The 24,305-nt window shown below is 41.4% G+C and overlaps 1 protein-coding gene and 1 long non-coding RNA gene across 6 annotated transcripts in view; one reads left to right on the top strand and one right to left on the bottom strand.

Moving 5' to 3' along the window:
* On the bottom strand, positions 156 to 19,284 carry LOC110393235. 2 transcript variants are annotated; one of them, XR_002434897.1, is made up of 6 exons: positions 19,040 to 19,284; positions 17,979 to 18,195; positions 15,772 to 15,941; positions 15,529 to 15,690; positions 7,392 to 7,497; positions 156 to 7,290 (listed from the first exon to the last, which is right to left on the bottom strand). It is a non-coding gene; the product is annotated as an uncharacterized LOC110393235 (long non-coding RNA). The 2 variants fall into 2 exon arrangements; XR_002434896.1 differs by having other exon boundaries at positions 156 to 7,497.
* Positions 18,705 to 24,305, top strand: part of AMPH (amphiphysin) — a 111,616-nt gene continuing 106,015 nt past the window's right edge. For 2 of the 4 annotated variants that reach the window (XM_021385849.1, XM_021385848.1), the window contains exon 1: positions 18,705 to 19,176. In XM_021385849.1, the coding sequence (XP_021241524.1) occupies positions 19,108 to 19,176 (69 nt within the window). In that variant the 5' untranslated portion in view covers positions 18,705 to 19,107. The remainder of the gene's footprint in view (positions 19,177 to 24,305) is intronic. The other 2 variants (XM_021385850.1, XM_021385851.1) reach the window with 2 other exon arrangements.

Below are 24,305 nucleotides of genomic sequence, written 5' to 3'. Positions count from 1 at the left end.
TACTAGTAAATTGTTTAACTTGAGATCCATGAGAAATCTGACTAATTTACATGGAATTGCTTCAGGACTTCAAGGTGCTTGTGTTTTGAATTACATATTAAATTAACAAACTTGTTAAATTTTAATTCCATTCTTTGGGATCGTACGTTGCTTGTGTGGCAACACATTCATAGTTTGTTAGAAAATGGTTATTTTCTCAATCTTCGCAATGCATTAGTTTATGCAGCTAGTTTTTTGTCATATTGAACCCATACAGAGACTTTAAGTGTTAGCAGTAGATCTTAACACTCATAAAATAAGTGTAGTTCTATTGTTTGACTTCACAGAAGTACAGAAAAAAATATGGCCTTTCAAAAATGAGGTCTTTCTTTTTGTCCTTAGGAACTCAAAAGAGGTAAGTTAAATAAGTCTCTTTGGATGTTAACAAAAATACCTTTATTTTTAATTTCAACATCCAACGCAGGTCATCTTTCAGAAAGCATTATCACAGAATGTAATCTCTTCATAATGTTCTCTGATGAAATTAAATAGATCCAAGCATCCCTATGAAAAGTTACTTTTCAAAACTCCAAATACAGTTTTTTAGTCACTGGGGAGGTATGTTGTTTCTCCATTGGGTTATGATGTTTAAACAAGCAGTTAATGTCTTAAGTTTTGAAATAATGCTATATTAATACTGAACTGTAAAACTGGAAAATGTAACACCTCTAAGTTCTTCTGTACCTTACTCCCATGCAGGTACGCTTTAAAATAACACATATTATAAGAAGCTGGATTTCCAGTTTATGTAAATTCATGATACTCTTGATATCCCTTAGGCAGTTGGCTGAGTTGTTCTAGTAATCCAGTGTGGTGCTTTGTTGTCCACATGTCTGTCCACCCAAATTTAGGTGTGTTAGAAATGCTATGATCTACTTTGCATGGTTACATAATAGATTGCTTTAAAAATAGCAGTAATATTCTGTCACAATAATACAGTTATCTGAGGGGGAAAAAATGGTGCAGACTGTTTGTGAACATGGAGTAGGTGAAGCAACAGAACATTATGAACTTTGTAGTGCAGAGCATCATCTTCATACATCAAACCACCCATAAGAATTACTGCCTGGCTCCGTAGCAGTTTGTTTTCAATGGCTAGTACACATTCTCAGGTATATTATTCACAGATTCCTTCTTTGCTGCACTGATTAGAGAAGTTGCTTTGATTCCTTGTAAATGAAATGCTCCAGTAAGCTCAAGGGTTGTTTCATCATGGAATTTGAGCTCTTGCATGACAGTAGACAAGTTTAAAAACTTTTAAAACCTTTTTGTCAGTAACTCTTAAGCAGCTTTTCTGTGTTGTACCCTAAAAACTGTCTGTGCAATGCCGTGAGCTGTCAGCTTGCAGGAGGAGAAAAGTCAAATTGCTCTTACACAGTTATGCCACAAGGTGTTCTGTAGCTCACTTGTGTGACAATTTAAAGCGAGTGTGTTGTTTGCTTCCACTTGGCCTTAAATTCCCTGAGGCATTTCAGTGTTCAGTGACTCAGTTTGCTAGTTTGCTGTCACTGGCAATCGTGTTGCATTTATACCCTGGCATATTCTTTGCGTTATGCAAGTAATTTTAAATCACTTTATGAAAATCTGATCAAAATCTCCTCTAAATCCAAAGCTTCTTTCATTTGGGCTTCAGGGACTACCCTTTTCATGTTCTTGAATTCCAAATCTGCTTATTAAGATTCAGCAAGAGGCACATAGTCCTGGCTTTGATTCAGTTTTCTTCCTGAGAAGCCTTCACATCACAGAAAGTCTGGGGTTGGAGTCTGAAATATTCAGTCACCCAAGAGCTTTTCTTCTGGAGAAGAGTTCCACCTAAAAAGTAGCCTTGAAGTTGTATAACCCTTCAGAAAAGCATGATACTTAGCCAGTCTCACCAGAGCTCATTTAAGATGTTAATTTTTGGGGTGAGTATAGGCTGGATGTTGTTCTCATGATAAATTGTCTGATTTGGGGGGTTTATTGGGTGCTCTTTTTATGGTTGATAGACATGTCTGAAAGGACTGGGAAAGGCTCTGCAGATCTTTTGGCTGTTACTGAAGCTGAGAGGTGCATGATGGGCTTCTGCATCTCCTATAGCTGCATTTGCGGGTTAGTACCTGTGTCTCAGTAGGCTTGAAGCAGCTCTTTCACCTGATCAGTGGTGTACTGGAATCAGCTGTGCATGGTGAGTGGGCAAGAACCTGCTGTTCCTTGCTACAAGTGCCAGTGGGTCAGTTAATGCTTCAAGGAGCCATGCTATGTCCCAGGCACATCCTCCAACTGTAGCAGTTGCTACAGCTGCTGACCACTGGGAAACCTGAGGCAGGGGGTTTCCCGTGGTGGAACAGAATAAGTTGTCAGTTCTCTGACATGCTTAGCCCTTGGGTATGCTGGGGAGCTAAGCATCTTACACAAGTTTTGGCATCAGATTTAGTAGGAGCAGGGCTTTACTGCAGAATTGAAGCATGAGGATGATGCTTGGCTATAGAGCAGCAGCAGGACAGGTTTCTGCAGCTATTTTGCAGCAGCATCGCTGGTGTCACATCAAAAACTGCTGGTTTGATAGCTGCCAGCTCTGATCTCTGCAGACTCTTCCATTCCACAATAAAGATGAAGGTGTATATATGACCTTTGGGTAGCTCTGCTTATTGTATGCCTTAGGTAGACCCTTCAGACTTCAAACTTATGGATAACTGTCACTATGCAAGAGGGAAATCACGTTCTGTCCTTTTGAGCCTCAGTGGTGAAAGGACAAAAAATGGTCTGGTTATTCTGGACTGCTAAAGGCAGTGGCAAAAACTGCCAAGACAGGAATGCAGGAATGATTTGTGATATGGAGCTGTTTGTGCATTTTTAATCTACATCACGTTGCTGTTTGAAATACATGTTTTCATGGACAGTTGCTGCCACTGGCTTGACTGCAGATTTGTCAAGGCTTACTCTAATGCAGAGAACAAGAAATACTTCTTGTCTGCTATGTTTGGCAACTAGTGATTTTAGTAGGAGACTATGCTGCCACACTTTTTCTATGTACATAACTCTCAAAGTAATGCCTCCTATTTATTTCCGTGGAAACTACAACAGGTACAAAGAGCGCAGTAACACTGTTTGATAGAGCAAATTCTAAGCTATGAAACGCTGTTTTTCAGCATAGTCACCACCATTAGCTATGTGTTTTTGCCAACAGTGAACAGGAGCCTGCATGCTGTGCGTGTAGAAATTTGCACCAGTAGAGGTGACCCGCTGTCTCCGCTGCTGAAAGACACCACCCACTGCCTCACTGTGCTCACATCCACTGTTTGGTCTCCATAAATGTTCAGTAAGTGTCAGTGAATATCAGTGGGTGCCATTTTTTCTGCATGGAGGAATTCAGTGACGCACCTGTTCTTCATAAGCAGTTCCACATCAGACACCATTTAGTCAGTCTGCCCCTCTGCTGCCATCTGTCACACAGCAACAAAATGTAATGGAATATTGGTGGGAAGGTTCGATCCTTACTGCCATACCACCAACATCCACCTCTGATGTTGTGGGCCAGTGTAATAGAACAGGAGGCATTACTTTCAGAGCAGCTCTCAACTTTTGGCTGATAGCTGGATAGACTCTGTCAGCACTCTGTATGGACTGCACAGGGTAGACAATCAAGTTTTGATCACACGAACTTTGCTTCCTTTCCACCTCAGAGTCAGTGGCTATTCAGCTGGAGTCTTTTAAGCAGGCACCTTTTTTTTTTTTGCTGTTGAGTGTGCTACTGGAGTGCTTCAGTGCTTGCTGAGTACAGTTCCTGACTGCAATTCAAGGGATCTGGAATTGCAAATAACCCCTTAAATGGAAATCTCATGTTGAACATCCCATTTCTGAACTGTTGTGATTTAGCATTCAAGTTTTGTACATCTGTCACCTCAGAAAATACCGTGTCCTCTGGGCCTATTGGTTGGATCCGTCCTTGCCTGTGTCATTTGATAGCAATTCAAAAAGATAGGTGCTAGAAAATTCTTACCTAACACTGAATAAGGAGCTTTATCTGAGAAAAGTCTCATTGAGAAGTCATTTTTCCCCTCTCACGATCTGTTGTACTCTTTGACTTCATATCCATGCAGCTCTTAGCCATATTTACTGGAGACACCATCATTGTGTCTTCCTCTCCAGAACTCCTCCCTCGAGCAGACCTTTGCCAAACACTAGCTCAAAGTCAATTGCTGTACTCTTGAAACAATTTAAACAAAACTACTAAGAAAGAAAGCACCAAATCTAGAGAATTACTTGTCAGTTATATACTTTGGGGACTGACTTTTTACTCTACTGTGCTATGAAAGATTTATTTTCTCTTGGCATTAGAGAAATCCCTAGGTTATACTTTTTCTGTTCTTCAAGACAATGCATGTTTTCTTCTACTAGAATCAAATGCTAAATTATGCTGAAAAGAGCAGTACCGAGTTCACTGTCTGTAGAAGTATCAGAGAAAACCTTATGAGGCAAAGGAAGGCCGTATACATTTAAGAAAAATTTGAATCACAGGATATAAATAAATGAATACCATCAACAGGTAACACAGAATCATTAATCATTTGAAATGTTATGCCTACATATAAAGCAGGTTGCCCAGAGAGGTGGTATATGCCTCATCCCTGGAAACACTCAAAGTTGGACTGGACAGGGCTCTGAACAACCTGATGTAGCTCTAGGTGTCCCTGTTCATTGCAGGGGGGTTGGACTAAATGGCCTTTAAGTGTCCCTTCCGACTCAATTCTGTGATTCTATGATTCTATGATAATAGTACCATCAGCCACACAACCAATGTGGCAGCATGGGGTGCAAGGAGTCGAGGAGAACAGAACCAAATTGACTCTGGGAAAAGTCAGGCTTAGGTATCATTAGGTATCAACTACATTTTCAGTACTACAAATGACTGCCTCTTGAAATACCTAATCAGAGAGCACAAAAGGGGAAGTGACCCTTGAGTTTTGTTCTGGGAACTGTGCAGAACCTGAATGTTTCAACCAAAAAGCCACTTAGTAAGAGAGTCCTTAATATGATCAAAGTCAATATCCTTGTAAGGTGTAAAAGCAAAAAAGTAATCTGCCACAGTAAATACTAACTCTTAAAAAAAAAAATAAACTAGTAAATTAAAAGTAGCAAAATGTTCACAAGTGATACAAAAAATCCTGAATTCATCATAGCGGACTTTTAAAAGAATCTCCCCCTCCAAAAGCAAGTCCAGATAGGTGGCAAAGTGAAGAGACATCTTAGACATAACCAAATCTCCTTCAAAATATGTGCACAGTGTCAAGGGACACAGGAAAGGAGCATTGCATTCCAACAGCTCATTTGTACCTAGCCACAATCACATGGGCTCAGAGAGTCAGTGAGAAGCAACGTATTGAAACTAAGAGCCTGCAACATAAACCTCATCAGCAAGCTGCAGATGGATAAGGCAACCTATAGAAAACTGAAGCAAAGAAGGATTTCAACAAAGACAGACTCCCACCAGGAAAATCAAATGAGTTCTTTGAAGTAGTATTTGTTATCAAAGTGCCCAAGGAAAACCTACACTGAAGCATTTACTAACAAGGAAACTTCTGAAATTAAACTGTAAAACAGGTAGGGAAAATATCGATGAATAACATGATACCATGCACATCAGTATGTATTCACCTAAAACTCTGATGGATCTCAAGACAGGATATTGCTACTGTTATATGTAAGCTGTCTCAAAGTAAGTCCTAATACTAGAAGAATGGAAAGTAGTAAATATGCTGCTAACATTTCCTAAAAGGCTCCGAGAGTAATCCATAGAAATACAGATCAGTAAGTCTCACTTCTTCAGTGGATAAATCAGTACAAGTGCTATTAAAATAGAGACATACAAAGATGTCTATTTTATATCACATAGGCATGTGAAGATACCTATTTTATATCACATATTAGGGAAAAGTGAGCACGGGTTATGGAGATGGAAGTTACACCTCACGTTTATCTGAGGTTCTGGAAGCACATGATTAACCTGTCAATAACTGACTCAGGTGGTAATTGTGATTTTACATTTGAGAAATAAACAAATAGAGCTCATGTTAAAGTCCTTCTGCAGGTACTTAAAAAAAAAAAAAAGAGAGAGAAAAATAAAAAAGATCAGCCTTGAGACAGGAAGCAAAGGGTTTCTAATGGATTGATATCTGTTTAAAACTGAGAAATGATGTAGGATCACCTTTCACAAGGAAGGAGTAATTGCTGGTAAGTTCCACAGGGATAAGCACTGGGACTCCAGTGTTCAGTATACAGTATTCAGTAGTATTCAGTATATATATATATGAACAGCTGTTCAGTATAATCAGTGGTGGTCTGGAAAAAGGGAAAAGAAAAATATTTGTTAGCAGTCCAGAATGAAAACTGAAAGCAGATTGAGACCATGTCCTAGTGGATCTTGCCCTATACAGAAATAGTTGTTCCAAAGGTTGAGCTGCGCATGCTGGAATTGATGGGGACAGGGGATAGCTACAGTGTTTTTTGCCTCCAAATGTAACCATTTTTATCCTAGCACTCCTCTCCACTGCTACTTCCCACAAAAATCGTCTGCCACCTTTAATACAAGCTGCAGAAAACAATGATGCCAGGATTATAATGGCCTCATGCAAAGGTTCATTTGGTCCTCACAGAATTTCCTCTTCTGATCCTCATGTTCTTTTCACAAGGCTTTTGCAAAGAAGTAAACATAGCTCTTTGCATCTTCTTTTTATTTGTTGTGAATCTTTCTATCATGTGATTACACTGTAAGAAGAGATTAAAAAAAAAGGTAGAAATTCTAAAAACTGAGATCAAAAAATAGGCAGAACAATCCCAAACAAACAAACAACACAAAACTTTCCAGTGATGAAAGCAAAATCTGTCTCTCCTGCTGGATTGGTACATTCTTGCTAGACTGTATATTAGAATATATATTGCCAAATAGTTTATTGGTATGAGAAAACAGACGAAAGTGATCTTTGGCTGCGCTGACACCAGCAAGCAGTGCAAGGGGAGCTGTCTGTGGAGCAAAGCGAGCAGAGCTGAGGTTCCAGTGCTGCATTCTAGATGCTCTATCTGTCCTGCTTTGGACAGAGCCAGTTTGGTCCTGCTGGTTAGGCACCTACCGCTGCCATCAATTCTGGTGGGATGTTTCCAGCATAGTGGCTGCTCTGGGTGTAAATCAAAGCCCAGCGAGTGGGGATGGGTCAGGAGTGGTCTGAACAGCAAGGCCAATGCAGGTGAGCTGTGCTCTGGGGCTGTGATCTCAGTCTGGAAGAACAGAGTAACAATACTCAGCCTGAATTGCATGCAAATTTGCTCTGTCAGATTTTTCATAGCATTCATGAACAAAAAAGTAGGAGTAGTCTTACCTTACATGGGATAACATAGTTAATCTGGCTTTCACAGACATTATCCCTCCGACACATTCGGTTATATGTCAACAATTTTTGTTATTTTGGAGAACATTGGGATCAACTGTGTAAAGCAAGAATTATAGAAGTACAGAATAATGGCAGTCAAAATCACTGCAGCAGTTTTAATTATCACAAGCATTCACCATTCTTTGCAATGCAGCATTTAAGTAAACTGTGAAGAACAACACCAAAAAATGGAGTCATCTATTTTAACAGATATTCTGATTGTTTTCAGTCATATATTTTAAGAAACAAGTGAGTGCTACATAACCAGCTTCTGAACCTCCCTTACTGTTGCGTTAGTCTGTTAATAAGATTGCTTCTTTATGTTGGCAATAGACTTGTGTTGCTGGTAAGCACTCTGCCAGACTGTGGAAATCGTCCTGCTTTGCAAACTAAGTGAGTTACACTTGCAGTTTTAGAGATCATCTTGGAGGAAAAGAATCAAAGGAAAAATGTTTCGGTTAGACTTCTTTCATATGATGCATTTTGATTTGCACATAAATCCATTTTTCATTTAATCAATTTCTAACCTCCTAAGTGAAGCAGGAAAATGTGAGGAAACAATCCATGGTACAGCACAATCCTTATTTCCTTGCCCAGACATCCCAATCCTTCAGTGTCACACCAAACAGAACCTCCCTGAAGTGACACTTGCAGCTTCTGCAGTTTTAGCTGCTAGCATTAATGAGTGCATAACATGCTCTTCTAGGATAATGTGGTTTGTTACCAGCTGGGCCTGCTTTCTTGAGCTTATCCTGTCGTTAGCAGCTCCTCCTCTGCTACCAGAGGCTGAGGGCTACTGTGCACTACAGATATTTTTGTCACTAGCCCTTGTCACCACATGCACTGTGTCCTTATCTGCTCATTACTCAAAAAACTCACTGGATTATGGACTTTGACGCATAGGTCCTACAATACATTTGAAAGAGCCTCGCTGCCCTCAATAAATTTGAATTAAACCAAATTTGCACAATTCTAGATAGCTAACATAAAACATGTGCAATGGTTCAGCTTTTTAATTTCTCCATAGGCAGAGGCATTAGCTAACACCAGTAAGAAGATTTTCCTAATGAAGTTAATTATGTGCTTTAGAAGGATATCTGTAGGTGTAGGAAAAAGTAATGCTGTTCTGCTTGCTGCCCTTTGTTGTCTTGTCTGGTTTCAAGTTATGTCAGCTCTCAGGCAGCTGCCTTTCCATACTCTGTGGTGAGTTATTCACAGCATCTCTTAGGATTAATATATGACTGTTCCTAATATGTTCCCCTCGTGACAAATGATCCAATAGAGTCGTAAAGTGTACGGCCTGATTTATTAAGATATTACAGTAAAATATTGGGAATGCTTCTATGAATGCCTCACAGGGGATGCACATCTGGAATTTATGATTGTAGCAGTGTAAATGTCCTGTACATGATGAATCACTGATGTAAAAATCATGGCAACAAAATGATGTTGTGATCCGGTTTGGTGGGACAGAAAAAATACATTATAAGAAAATGTAAACTTCTGAACTGATGGTCTTTACCAACCTTTGTATGGTTTCTTGATGACACCAGCATCACTTATTCTTCCATTACAATTCATCTGTCACATGTCTTTAAATATTCATTGCAGCCTTCTGCCCGAACCAGGCTGGCTGAACTAGATACCACAGCTTCATTGGATATGCATCCTGACCTCTTCTCCTTCCTCCTTTTCCAGCTTCTGGCCTCTCAGGCACTAATCTCTTATCTACTTGATTAGACCTTTTTTTTTAATCTTCCTTGCCTCTTTTCTTGATGATGGCTTTGATTCATCAATCCAAACTTTATCCATCTTAAAATGTTAGTTCTAAAGTTCATAGTGTGGGGGCCATAAGTAATTGCTGCCGTTTGTCTTATGAGGAGAGTGCTTCCATACGTTTGTCTAAATAGAGTCTAATTTCCATTGAGGTCAAACTTATAGAGGACTGCAGAGAGGGGAGATGAATCCCACCCAGTGATTGTTAACAATTAGTGCGAAGTCTTACAATGGAATTTGATTTCCTGAATTTCTTACAAGCTCTCCCTGTACTTTAATTTTATTGCCTCTAGGATGCAGTGCCATTGGAGGAGTTAGCAACAGAGACAAGAAATAAAGAGGAAAGCTCTTGGAGTTTTCCCATTTCAAAAGAAGTGTGTTTTCACTTTCACCTAATGGCACTGGATCACCAAGAAAAAAGCGTGCCTTAAAACTCACATTAAAAACAAAATAACAGTTGTGAGTGAAGATTCAAAACCGTTTATTGTCTTTGCATAGGCAACTTCACATTAAACTTGGGTAGTACCAAAGCCTATATTACAACTAATGGTGTGCTGTGTTACGCAGAGCCAAAATACGTGGATGTGTGCATTCTCTGCCTTGGAATAAGAAATCCCAAACTGAACTTATTAAAGTCAAACAAAATGTTTTTATTGACTTTGACAGGACAAGCCTTGAAGACCCAGGACTTCAAAGGAGCTTTGTAGTTCTCCACACCTTTAATTAAAAATCCATGAAAAATGTAAGGAATTCCACCTGGTCCTCTACCAAGGGTTGTTTCTTCATCACATCAGATTACACTAATTTGGCATTGATCTGTTTGAGGGAACTGGGCAATGGGCTTGACACGATTACACACATTCCCATAGCCCTTTATTTCTCACTCCCAGTAAAAAAGACTGAAAGCTTTTGTCCAAGTTATTTTTCCCATTTTTTTGCTTACTTCTATAACTGTTTTCTTGGTACACCTAAGTAAGATACATTATATCTTAGTTTTAAAGGTGATAATCAGTATGGAGAGTAGATTCTGTTCATTTGCATTGTGATATACTTCAGTAAGAGCACAGACACAACTTCTCCCTCTCTCTTGCTTAGTGCTGTTTACCAATACCAAAGTCTTTATATAAGGGAGCTTTAAAAAGAAATTAAGACAGAGGGGTCTTGTTGGTTCGCACTGTAGAGTGATCCCATATAATTGCCCTTCTGACACCTGCAGACTAATTTTGGAGCCCAGGAATTGGTATCACTGCTCTTTTGGATCAGTGTTTTGAGCTTTATCTCAACACATGTGGAAACTTGTCGTGTAAACTCTTCATGTTAAGCAATATTTTGATGAGTCATGTAATATAAACCATGACTTAAAATATCATCTCACATCTCTGCTACAAAAATCTGGTTCAGTCTGCTTTTGCTGATCTATTCACCCCTACATCTCCATATGTTGCTGTTGCTTCTCATCTCCTACCTAGGTCGTGAGACACACATGCACATAATAAGCTCAGCAACTGAGTCCTGCGGAGCCTAAACTGCACTGCAAAGTGCACCTAGACAGTTTCCAAAGTTTCCTGAGCTCTGAGAGGAGGGAGAGGGAGTAAGGTCTCCTAGACTGCCTGATCCAGGCTCTGTCACTTTGTTCAGATAACATTTACCATGCGTATGTAGATGAAAACTAAAAGCAGGGTTTGCACAGTTAATCACCATACACAGGATTATTGCCTCTCTCGCTAAGGCTAATACACCACCACCCCAGCATGGCACTGAGTGGGTCTTGACAGGCCAATATCTGCCCTCCGTTCCTCTTTGCTACAGAGATGAATCTTCTCATTGCTCTTCTGATTCCTTGTTCTTCCCTTACATGTTAATACCTTTCCATGTTACTGCTTTTCCTCTGAAATCCTCCATTTGCTGACTATCCCAGTCTCAACAAACTGCCTGCAGTTTTACTTCCCATGCTTCACATGGCTGTGCTTCCTCACAGCTTCTCCTCACATCTTAGCCGCTGTCTCAGGAGCCTGAGCTGTGTTCTGTGTGGATCCAAACCAGCCCTTGGCTCACATCACCGACTGCAGGGATGCCTCTGCCAGCAGCAATGAAATACTGAAGATGAGGATATTTTTCTCATGTGAATGTAGGTGTAACAAGGCATGTTTGTGAAAGCGAGACTCGGCACCTGATGCTGTTAAGTGCTTTAAATCATGAGTTTTCTTCTATGGATAGGAAGGGTAGGAGGTGAGATTGTTACCATCCGCTTGTCTAGTAAGAATCTGGCATTGAGAGCATCTACACTGCAAAGGAAGATGCCGGTTTTTTGCCCCTTACAAAAAGATTCACCTCTCTCTTTCCATGGGAGTGCTGTGACCGTGGGGCTAGAGGCCATGTGCTCAGTGACAGCAACTGCTCCTGGCTCTGATGGGCACCTGCCCATATGGGGCTGCTCCAAGTAGTGTTTGGGAATGGCTCTGCAGCAACCCATGGTAAGACTCTGCATGAGGCTGCAAGGGGTCTCCTGTCATGAGATGGACCTTACTTCCCTCCACACCCAGTGGAATCCTACAAATGGACCAAAAATGTGTGGCCACACTGGATTCTCTCAGATTTTATGGTCTGCCTGAGAGATCTGATTCTGTTGGCACCTCATAATTTTTGACAAGGGATGGAGGCATCATTTGAGGGGAACTTGATATGGATGGTTAATAGATCTGGTCCTCGTGAAAAAAAACCAGCTTCATATCTCTAACTTCTCCAGGAATTCTTCAGACATCATTACATCTCCTTTTAATTTTTCATCCCATTCCTGCTCTGGGAGTTAAACTGAAAGGTAAAAGCCATGTGCCTTCCCTTGTTCAAGGGACTTTACCATGAGCACCTCCAACATGGGTGTCAGGGCAGTTTGATGTGCAGAGCTGTGCTCCCACTTGTGAGGTGGAGGTCAAGACACCTCACCTCATCTTTCCCTAATGCCAGCGAGGCAGAGTGAGACTACATCAATCTCTCTCTGTGTCTGAGGTGTTGCAACAGGAAGAAGATTCCTCTCCTTCCTCCCTGAAAATGCCCCTAAATTTTCATCTTGGTTTTGGATTTTAGAATCATGTTAGAAGATACTAACTTATGGGGAAAAAGTCTTTTTGAGAGACATGAAGAGAAGGATCAGAAAAAGCATTTTTTTTGCACTTGATGTGTGGGAACAATGTAGGCTTCAAAGAGTTGTTCATAGGTAGATATCAACTACACTGATAATTAGTGTTGAGCATATCACTGTTTCAACTCACTCCTCTGTACCATTTCCCAGCTGCCCTGTTGAGCTCCTTGTTAAAGTGTGTATCAGCTGGTTAGCATCCTGCTTGTTCTCTGGCGTTATCAAACTATTGACACTTGCACTTACAAAATTAAAACTTAGATTAATCTCATGTTCATCTAATATTCCACTACCCTTCACCAAAAATTCTTCATCTGATTTCAAAGTATGTATGAGTGGATCCTTTACGAATTGTTGGGCAGATTTAAACAAAAATAGTGGAGTAGTTGAAAATGCTGTTTTTGAACAATGTGATATTCAGGCGATGAGAAATAGGTGCACAGTGAAAAATATTCACCAGGTTCTACTCATTCCTTTTGTGCGAAGCCCCATAAAAGGAAAATTTTTATTCTAGTGTTGCACCAAGGGGCCTGAACCATCAGCCTGGCACAGCTCCGCTCTCTGACCCTGTTCTTCAATTTCCTTAGCATGGCAGATTGTATTTTATCTGCCTGCTTTACAGGTGTTCAGGGAATACAGAGTAGTATAATAAGTCCATGACCTCTCTCTACAGAGCAGAGCATTCATTATTGATTATACAAGGCGTATTGGTCCAAAGGCATTTGCAGGTTTTTTGTTTTTTTTTTTTTTAAAATTAATTGATTTTTTTAAATTAATTAATTTTTTTTAATTAATTGATGTGTAATAGTAATTTATTAGTACAGTTTTTCTTTTAAAATAAAATACAAACACTGCTTTTAACAGACATAAAGGTATAAAATATCGTTTCTGCGTAGTTAGCGCTGTTCTCTCACTGTGTCATTTCTCATACACAACAGGGAGAACAGTAGCAATGTGTGAACATTTCTCAGTACCGTTCTGAGGAGGGAGAAAGGAAGGGAGAAGGTGTTAAAATTTAATTGGATGATGTATAACTTAAACTTTTACCAAGGCTGCCACAGATGAAAGATGCAAAAAGCTGCAAAAATATGCTTCTAAAACAAGACTAACATAACATTATTAGATAGAGACTTCTACTTTTTTACTTCCCCACTGTGTGAGAAAAATCAGCCACTCATGCCAAGGACTGGGAAGCCTGCAACAGTTGCGGAGTTTGGTTCCTATAGTGACTGTTACAGCAACTCCTAGCAAATAAAGTGTCTTTTCATCTAGTTATTGAAATACTTCAGAAAATCTCCTTCCAGAGACAGTTACTGGAGGACTGCAGCTTTCATTATCATGTATACGTCTATAACAAGGTGACACAGATCAGAAATGGCTTTCAGTGAAAGGCCAAAGAAAGTTTTGCTGGGGGTCTGGATGTAGGCTTTTTTCCGGTCTCTGTTCTTTGCTTATAGCTCTTCAAATGCTGCACAGATCTATTACAGGGGGAAAAAAATAGAAAATAAACTTGGAACTCAACTTTTCAAATATGCTGAAGAATGGCCCACAGCTAAATAACCGTCTCTTAAGCCAGTCAGGCTTAGGACTGCTTTAATTCACTCCAGAGGCTGCTTTCCCCCGAGCCTGTCCAGGAAAACTTTGGGAGGAATAATGGTAATGGAAGCCATTGTAAATGAAAGATTTTCTCATGCAAATAGAAATGTATGTTGTAACTTCCTAGCATGCTGCTATTAATAATTTTGATGAGAGACTTGCTGACATTCCTGAAGATCTGATGCAGAGTACAGGCATGATATTCCATTTGGAATTCCTTGGAACAACGTATAATAAGAAACTGAAGAGAAGTGAGGACCAATCTAGCTCAATTAAGAACAATCTACGCATAAAAAAAAGAAGAATGGAGAGATGTGAATGAAGATCCTTGTTAATCAAAAGCTGGCACTGTGATCTTCAGAGTCCATGGTTCTTTTGACCTGAAATTCGACTGCACAATTAAAAGCAACAGATGCTAGAATTTGACTGTGTCCTGAGAAAGGATGCCTTTTTAAAGGTTGGGTTAATCCTTTGCTATGGTCTATGGGATAAATGTCTAAATGTCTAAATGTCTAATGACATAAATATATTTGATGGAAAAGAGAACAGGAGATCTATGGGAAAGTGTGTAGTGGGGAAACATAGTATTTAAGAAAAAAGGCTGTTTTTTCTTTCAGGAGACATCCAAAGGGTGTCTTGACAGGAAGCCTATCTGTCCTTTTCAGCTGCCAGTTAAAAGGCAGATATTTCTGGCTCTGGCCTGTGACCTTATGAATGAGAAGATGAAATGTGTCAAGCACATCTATGCCAAGATTTTTCAAAAGCAATTTTGAATGACTTCTGAATGCTGACCTCACAGACTGAGGAAGCCTGAATTTAGGGCAAGGGGGGAGGGGGGTGGTATTTTCAGAAAAATTACACACTTCTAAAGACTCTGAGTTGTGAAGCTTACATTTTATTTTTTTTTAAATCATGTTTTGAAAGCTTTTCTGCTTAGAAGTGGAAGCTCATAGGTTGTTCTCACTATTTACCATAATCCTTTTTCTGTAGTACTCTCTGTGTTTTTCATTTAAAACCTGACATACCAGGATAAGGCTAACTAAACCATGAATATCCTTTTCACTATTACTTCCTAATGCTTGAATTGACAATGTACATACAGCCGATCAAGATACTCTTCCAGTCTAAATGACAAAATATAAAGCCAATTTTGTTGTGCAGCCCCGTCTGCAATGCAGACTGACCGTAACGCTCGGTAGCGGAGGGAGCTGTGGATCCCAAGATCTGGGATCCCCAGATCTGCATCTAGCAACGCAGAAATTCATTGTGGACCTCAAGGATTTTCCTTCTCACCATCCTAGTTTTTTCCTGAACTGTGCATATTATTGATGCTTCAATGGTGTACAAAGAAACAATGCCTAACATGAAATGAGTGATTATTCCTTACTCCTACCTCCGCCTCCTAACCCTAAAGGATTTTGGATCTCATGTCCAAGAGCAGTCTCAAACCTGGAAAGATCCTCCTCAAGGCATCAGTATTCTCTCAGTATCATCATATCAAATGCTCTTTTTGAAACTCATTTCTCGAATACCTTCTGTTTCAGGGAAGAGGACTTGGAAGGGGCAAGGAACACTCACCTGCTGAAGTATAGCACGATCATCTGTGTACCGTGGGTGCTATGCAGGAATCTTACAGAAACATCACTAGTGCTCAATTTGAGAGTGAACTCTGCAGGCCCCTCATTAGTGTTGCTCTCCAGCTCATGTGCAGGGGTTTGAGAGCCTGAGGAGGCATCCCAGCTGTTTGCAGATAGAAATTAGTGGCAGGACAGGACTTCATTCCAGGGGAACAAAGTGAGGCGATTGCCAAGCACAGCTTACCTGTGTGTAGTTCTGTGAAGTGAGACGGATAAAAATAATCAAGCTGAAATCAAAGGGCACTTGCAACTCTCAGATAAATGCTTTTGAGTGATGAAACTGCTGTTCTGTGCCAGAATGCAAGTTCAGGTTCAGTGCATGTTAGCATGCTAATGACTCAGAGAAGTGTTAATCTAAAGTTATGACAGTGAAAGAAAATGTGGGGAAAAAAACATTTTACATTTAGCTTTAATTATAACAATTGTAATTAAAAACAAATGCCTAAGCATTTAAATATAGAATGTATCTATTTTTTTTTAATTCAGAATTTTATTAAAATCTCCCTCTGGATTTTTACAGTTTGGCATCACATTTGTCTTATGAAAGTATCTTTTATTTTGACATTGTTCCTTATCTTCCTGTTCTCATGATTCTGTCAGATAGTTCTCCTCACTATGATCCACATCCCAAGAGCAGACATACAGAAACTGCCTCGATGACTTTAGCGAGTCTTTTTTCTGCCCATTATATCCTGACTTAATTTGCCAGCATAGTATAAAGGGGATGCTGTTTGTAAAAAGATGCTTAAAAGGCAGGCCCACTACATTTTAAGCCATTGAATTTCTCATGTTACTTTCCCATGAATGCTAATCTGTACGTTCTGACTGGTGTTGAATTTGGGTACAGGCTTTCTGTTCTCTGAAATCCCCAATTACAGCATGATTTTGGTTCCCAGGCTTTCCTGTACTTCCATCTGGATAGTCTTCATTTCCTACTGCTCTGACCTGTTAAGTGGTTTGCTTATGATGGTGATGTCTTTTGCCTACAATATCTGAGGTGCCAGTTGTTTGTTACCGCTTGTACAGCTCTGTTATTCCTAAGCTATAGTTATATTGTAATTATCATTCCAATGGAGATGGCTGCAAGACACTTGCCAACTTTTTCTCTTACTGACACCGTAGAATTGACTGCTATGGACCTGTATCTTCTCATTTTATTGCTTTAGATGAATGAAAGGTGCTCAGAAAAACAGATGTAATTAGAAACTACATTGTGAATCAGCCAGGAGAGGTGAAGACTTTTTTTTTTTTCTAACATTCTGGGTGAACTGGGGTTGTCACCTGGCGAAAGTGGTGACACAGCAGTAGTACTAATATGTATCTCTTCCCTTCACCTCAGAGATTTTCTGTTTGAAAATAGCCCCTCCACTAGAAGCATTTTTCTGTGAATAACTGATCATCCTTGCTATTCAAAGGTGAAACTGAAACAAAAAATCTAATTTTAAAGTAACACCAATAATAAACAATACCATAACAAATATAAGGAAAAAACAAGCAGGATGTCTTGTAGTAAAAAATTATCATCTTTAAACATTATCTCTTTCAGACTGAGGTATAAGCAATACAGGGGAAAAAAAATTGCTTTCAAACATATCTTAATGGGGAAGTTTTCTCTTAAGAGAGATTTATGATGAACATTATACATGGCAGGCAGAGATTTTGCTAGCACAGGGAATATGGATCTATCAGCCTGATCATTTGCAGATAATTACTTCCCAAAATCTAGAGCATTGTGCACATTCATAAACACAGCGGTGAAAAAGCCATTCCTGGCTTTTGTCCAGGGCCATTAAATGGGCAAAGCCAGTGCGGGTCAACTGACTAAGTAGGAAGAGACTGGATGTATGACCGAGTACAGCTGACACATCTCCATGCTCCACGTTCGCCAGCATGAAAAAGCATTTTTGGGCTTGGCACTCTGGGATCTGCTATTGCCAGATCACACATCTGGGGACAAAAAGGCATGGGAGACTGTCTTTACTCCCCCTAGTAGCCTGCATGCAGCCCCACAACCAGATATACTCTGCTGGTGATACTTGTCATGTTGGCTGTCTTTTGATGAAGAAAATTCATGAATAAACAAAGTTAAGACACTTCTTTTGAAGGACTTTTTATTATTAAAGTGGTGAGATCCTTTTGGAGTTTAAACTGGCCAGAAAGACAAACACTAAAGAAGATGTTAAAAATTACTTCAAAGAACTGAAAAGCCACAGGCATGCTGGGATTTTGTTTTGATCTTTCACCAGTCTAACAATGTTGTAAGAGGCTGCTTGTGATTTTTTGGATAAAAATGCTTTCCTTGGTTGCTATGATATGTTTTCCTTGCATTTCTGCTTTTGTTTTCTATATTTTTCTTTCTTTTTAAAAGTTACTTACGTAAGAATTAAATACCTTGGGTCACAGCTTCATACGAAACATTGTTACTGCTGCAGTTGGTATGTCAATTCTGCTCCCTAATATTGCAGGAAAATGTGTGATGCAGGTCTATGACTGGACAGGCGTCAGAAGTACAAGGTTTTATGAAACATGTTTTGACTTCCTGGCTATAGGAGGCGTTGTCTTTTGGTGGGCACAGAGAATGACCTTCTGGCTTGTGTTTTGCACCCATCTGAAAAATCAATGGAATGTATTACAAATATAGAACAGCTCTCTACAGAAGAACACAACCACAGACTCAGAGCCTGGAGCTCCATGGTGTTTTGATTTGCAGTGTTTGTGATCACTTTCTGTTCTCTGGTTCAGGGAACTCCAAACTTGGTCAGACAACAGCAATAAATGCCAGCAGGAAATTTGGTGCCACGGTAGCTAGGAAGGCTGTCTTCAAGCTGAGTGCTGTTGCTGACTGCACTTGGCCCAGCCCTGGGTGTGGATCTGGACACCCTGTCACCTCACTATCATGGAATCATGGAATCATAGAATCATTTGAGTTGGAAGGTCATCCAGTTCAACTTCCCTGTGATGGACAGGGACACCTACAGCTAGCTCAGGTTGCTCACAGCCCCCTCCAGCCTGACCTTGTCTCCATAGACCGGGCATCCACCACATCTCTGGGCAACCTGTTCCAATGCCTCACCACTTTTATCATAAAGAACTTTTTCCATAGATCCAGTCTAAATCTCTCCTCTGTTACTTTGAAACCATTTCCCCTTGTCCCCCAGAGCTGACCCACGGGCGCTGGAGATGTTTGGAGGCCGGCAGTCCCCCAGCAGGGCGGCACCGGGCGGCTTCTGGAAACCACTGCGTGTCCCCGGCCTGTTCCTCTCCGTATTTTTTGTTATGTGGAGCTACGGCCCCAACGGACACCGCCCGCCCCGCGGGGCCAGCGACCGCCTCCCGGGGGCCACCGCTCACCTGAGGTGCCGTTAGCCCCGCCTCTCCCAGCCCTGTCTTTAAGGCCCTCCTTCTTCTCGCCCTCCCTCCCTCCCTCTATCTATCCATCCATCCCCGCTCACCGCCGCTCGCCGCCGCCGGGCTCTGCCTCGCCCGCCTTCCCCCCACCCCGCTTCCCCCGCCGCCAGCCATGGCCGACATGAAGACCGGCATCTTCGCCAAAAACGTCCAGAAACGCCTCAACCGCGCCCAGGAGAAGGTGCGAGGCGGGGAGGGTGGGGGGTGCAGGGGAGAGGCCGCCTGGCCGAGGGGAGGGCGGAGCGGAGCGGAGCAAGCTCCGGTGTCCCCCTGCAGCGGGCGGCCGAAGCCGCCGTTACGTAACCGCCCCGGTTCCCGCGGATCCGCAGCAGCGCCCGGAGCCCTCCGGGGCCCCGGCCCCCTCGCACCCCGCGCTCCGGTCGCCGCGCCGGATCGGGTAGCGGCTGCCCGGCTCGGCTCGGCTCGGCTCGGCCCGTGGCGATGCCGCCCTCCCTGCCGCAGGCCCGGCTGTGCATCCTCTCGCGTCCAGCGGGGCGCCCCGTTGCTATTAGGCCGGGCGGGCGCAGGGCTGCAGCCCTCCTCCGCTGGTGCATGTAAGGTTCGCCTCATCTCGCCGCCGCAGACACGCTGCCTAAGAGGATTGCCTTTCCTTTAATATCCACGCCGGCTCATCTCGGGCTAAAGCGCTGCTCCCCTGGCCTGGCCGCCCCGCCACGGGCTCGGTGGCACACCGTGGCCAGCGGAGCGGGGCTGGAGGCCGCCCGCAGCCTTCCTCAGCAATTGCTGGAGTTGTGGATAGCTCTTCTGAATGTCGTGGCGTTGGCCGAAGTGTTGGGTAGCCCGACCGGGTTTACTGCTTAGGAAGCTCGATGCCGGTTTTTCTTGCAGTGCTCTCTCTAGGAGCTGAGCAAGAAGCAAAGTCAGGAGGGTTTTTAAGTTTTTAAAAAAGATCTTTTCTAATAAAAGCCGATAGCTGTAAGCATTCTGCATCAGTAACGCTTGTTCAGCTGCTCTGTGCCTCAGATCAGGACCATGGACACAGGCATCAAACCAAGCAGAAAAGCATTTGCATGTGACTGTGCATCCGTATCAGCTATCGGTAGGGTTGTTATGAAGCTGCTCTCAGCTTCAAAGCAGTCAGCAAGTAGCCTGCCATCTCTTCTGAGGGCTAATGAAGCCTCGGTGCCCCTCGAGCTGGCATTCTGTGTTGTTGTTGTGTGTTGATGTCACATGGCTCTGGAGAATTAGAAGAGATTACTTTATGACCGATGTTTTTCATATCTCCCTGCCTAAAAATCCCTCGCTGCCTCTGTACTGTGCACTGAGCTCTGAGGTGCTCTAAGGGAACAAAACCCACAATTTATATGTTAAATAGACTCATATGTAATCATGTCATTATTTATGAATCTAATTGTTGAGTCTGTTACAGGCAGATGATGGACTTCCTCTTTTCAGTGCTCCTACCTCACTCACAAGGTCATAAAGTACTGGACTTCTCAATACCAACTGTGACTGTTTCAGATAGATATAACACAAATTCTTTAATATTTTGAGGAGATCTGGAGATTTTATTATGTAAGTTCAACTGGGTCAGTAGTTGGAGCAGAGATCTACAAATGTCATTTGTTTCCTGCAGTCTTTGTTGGTGTCGTTCTCTGGTTCTGTTGCTGTTAACTATCTGGTAAATCATACGTGTAGGTCTTAAAATCATATTTGCTGCTTCCAGGTGTGTCTGTACAACCACAGCAGGTCTGTAGAAATGTGCAAAGCACACCTTGACTCGAATACCTGAGGTGTCATGGCAAACGCAGCTTATATTCTGTCCTCTTCCATTTCCACCCCCCCGCCCCCCCACCACCCCACTCCTTTTTTTTCTTAATTGTATTTATGTGTTTACATAAAGAGCAACTTGTTATTGGGTAGATTTAAATCCTAGACTTCTAAGTCTTGAAATTTAAAGTCTGATATTTGATGGTGTGAACAGGATGGCTCTGTGATGAGTACATAATACCACTCTGGCTTAGAGAGATTTTAAACACATTCTGAGTTGTTTTATCTTGTTACTTATATTGGATTTGAGCACCTGCAGTTTTCTTAATGTGTTCTTATAGTCAGCTGGGTTTATAATGCATTTATAAATAGTTTCTATTTCTTGTTATTGTGTGGTAGCTGTATAAAAAAAATATGGAATGGCTACAAAATGTAAGCCTTTATTTATGGGAACTGTTTTTGTAACGATGCACCCATTATCTTCATTTCTTTGTCATCTAGGAGAAATTCTAGTTGCATGATCTAGGTAGTGTACATACCCATATACTTGTCTGCTTACTATTTATATGACAAATGCTAAATAACTGATGGGGAAACATCTCGTATTGGACAAATCTAGCTGTCTTGCATTAGAATTGCTTAATCTGAGAGTTCCATGGTTGTATCCTTTGATGCTATTTTCCTAGTTTAAACCAATACAATTATTATTCATCTGTGATACAGCAGACTTCTGGTATTTTTATATTAGACTTAGTAACATCAATAATGTTCTTTTTCCCTTGTAGGGTTCCAGAAAATATGTAAATTCCTTTACACTGTGGAAATGAGTGAGATAAATGTAGCAATGGCTTGATATGTCAGTGACATTACAAAATAGCCTAAATTAAAGAAAGCATGACATCATGAGCTTAGAATGCTAATGGGAGGAAGAAGGTGATTGTTCAAACTGGGCTGGACCAGGCCAGTTCTCAAAAAGAGACAGGATTTGAACAACCAGAAGTAATTATTAATCACTCCGTTCTTCATGTCAACTGCAACGTGGTACTTTCAGTAGCATGTGTGCCCTGGCATCCTTATTTTTATGCAAGAATGCCCCATATACCAAGATACACTGTTCTCCACTGCATTTCTTTGATGACTTTTTCCCCCACTATTTGGGAAGCATAGATGTGCTGAGCTTGCAGCATCTGCTGGCTGCTGCCAGCAGTCAGCTGAAGGATCTGGTTTAGAGTTTTAAAAGCATCAGAGCAATTCAGGAGCCTACATGCCAGTCAGAAAAGTAAATGAAACCCTGATGTGCTTATACTGAAAACTGAACAGATGTATTTGTATCTGAATCTGGCTCAGTCAATCCTGAGGACAAGTTGACTTGGATGAAAACACTGAATTTGTGTCCCTGGATTCCTCGGAAAGCTTGAACTAAAACTGCCAACCCAATTTGCAACGCTAGTTACCACTCATACCTCCCCATCATAACCTAACGCCTTTAGCTGCACAGACTCAGAATTGTCACAACACATCTGAATTCAGTAAGGCACGCTCCTGGGAGCTGAAGTAGCTTTTGAAAATCCAACTGGTGTGCTGTTAGACGTTCAACTTCCTATTAGCTGACTATATGGTTACACCCAAAAGTTAAAGTAGTAAATGCTTTAGGTCAAGAGACCTTTGGAGGAGTAACTAGTGGTTAAAGTTGTTGTAAAGGAGGAGTTGCCATAAATTGAAAAATAAATCCTAAGAAAGGAATTTTACAATTCTGGGCCCACCACGTGCTCTGCTGTAACTGAAACAATGGCTCTGAAGAACTGAATGGGGATCTGCATTTGGAATGCATTCATGAAAGACATGTTATGTGTCTTCCACCTGCCTGCGTGATGATATAGCTCTAGCAACCTCAGGTTCATGAAAGAAAATTACTGTCTAATGGTTTAAAACTTTGGCCCCATATATGTTATAAAATGTAGTACACTGAACCCATTACAGTGTTATGGCAGACCCCAGTATCTGAGTCCTTACTGGCACAGGCACATGCAAGGAAAAGGTACTTTCCCTTGTGAAGAGCTATTAAGCTATTTGTTTGTTGGCAAATAAAACCAATCAGAAATCAGTAAATTCTCATGTGAATGCCATGGTCTAAACTATGCAGCCCTGATTTTTCTAGGTTAAGGCTCTAGTATAAAAAGCTTGAACTTACCTTTCCTTCTTTCTCTCTGTCACAGAAATTGTAGAAAAAGGAGCACAAGTGGTCATCTGGACCATTTTTCTAAACCAAAGCAGAATCAGCTGTACTTAAATTATTCCATAGCAATGTTTTTCTTGTCTGCTTTTGAAAATACCTAATGTTAGAGATTTTGCACTTACCCTAAAATGATCTATGCCATTGCTTAGGTAACTCCAGTCAGAAAGTTCTATTCTCACTTAATATAAATGTCATTGTTTGCAATTTAAGCCCTTTATTCCCCATCTTTCCTTGATACAGAGGGTGTCTTCTCTTTTTTTGCCTCAAAATTTACAAGTGGTTTTCTGGCACGTACTGTCAGTGTGCCCTTTGATCTGACTGAAGCTGCTGCATGACCCTTCCAACCAGCCTGATGAGTAGCTGCTCTTAAAATATTAATTGCTTTTGGTCATTTTGGTTTCTAATATGTAGTGTAAAACACAGAGTCTGGCTGCCAAATGTGTAAGAAATGGAAGAGGAAATGGCCAGAAGTCCTTCCTGTTATACTCCTTTGTGAAGATTTTCTTGTTACATGAAGCAAGGAAATCATAGAATCATAGAATTAGCTAGGTTGGAAAAGACCTACAAGATCATCCAGTCCAACCATCCACCTACCACCAATAACCCCACTAAACCATGTCTCTCAACGCTATATCTAAATGTTTCTTGAACACCTCCAGGGACGGTGACTCAACAACCTCCCTGGGCAGCCCATTCCAGCGCCTGACCACTCTTTCAGAAAAGCAGTATTTCCTAATGTCCAGCCTAAATCTCCCCTGGCACAACTTGAGGCCATTCCCCTTCATCCTGTCCCTAGTTACAAGAGAGAAAAGGCTGACGCCCAGCTCGCTACAACCTCCCTTCTTGTAGCTATAGAGAGCGATAAGGTCTCCCCTGAGCCGCCTCTTCTCCAGTTTCCTAATTTCCAGTTTTCTCCCCATAGACAATAATAGCCATGATGCTGTAAGTCACTGTGTCTTCCCCCTTGTCACTTAGCTTCCATCAAATCATAAAAGTGCTGTTTCCTCAGTTCTGTGGGAATCAATATTGCCACATTCACTGACCAAGGCATCATCAATACCAAGGTGACCTGCTTTTCTATTCTTGCTTGACAGTTTCATCTTCTCACTTTTATTTTTTTTCCCATCTCCTTCTTTAGTTTTTGGGTGTATGCCTGTTCCTCAACTGTTATCTATGCAAGGGGTTTCCTGATATTTGTCTGTCTCTTCATGCATTTCACTGAGAAGTGGGAAAAAAAGTATCTGTTGCTACTTGTTGGGCTTGGGTCTCAAGTCTTCTTTACTATGTCTTGCCCCTCTGGCAGGTCCTTTCTCTTGCCTTTTTGTATTATCAAAGAACTAATG

The sequence above is a fragment of the Numida meleagris genome, chromosome 2 (assembly GCF_002078875.1).
Source record: "Numida meleagris isolate 19003 breed g44 Domestic line chromosome 2, NumMel1.0, whole genome shotgun sequence".
Lineage (NCBI taxonomy): Eukaryota > Metazoa > Chordata > Aves > Galliformes > Numididae > Numida > Numida meleagris.
This window is presented reverse-complemented; position numbering and strand designations above follow the sequence as displayed.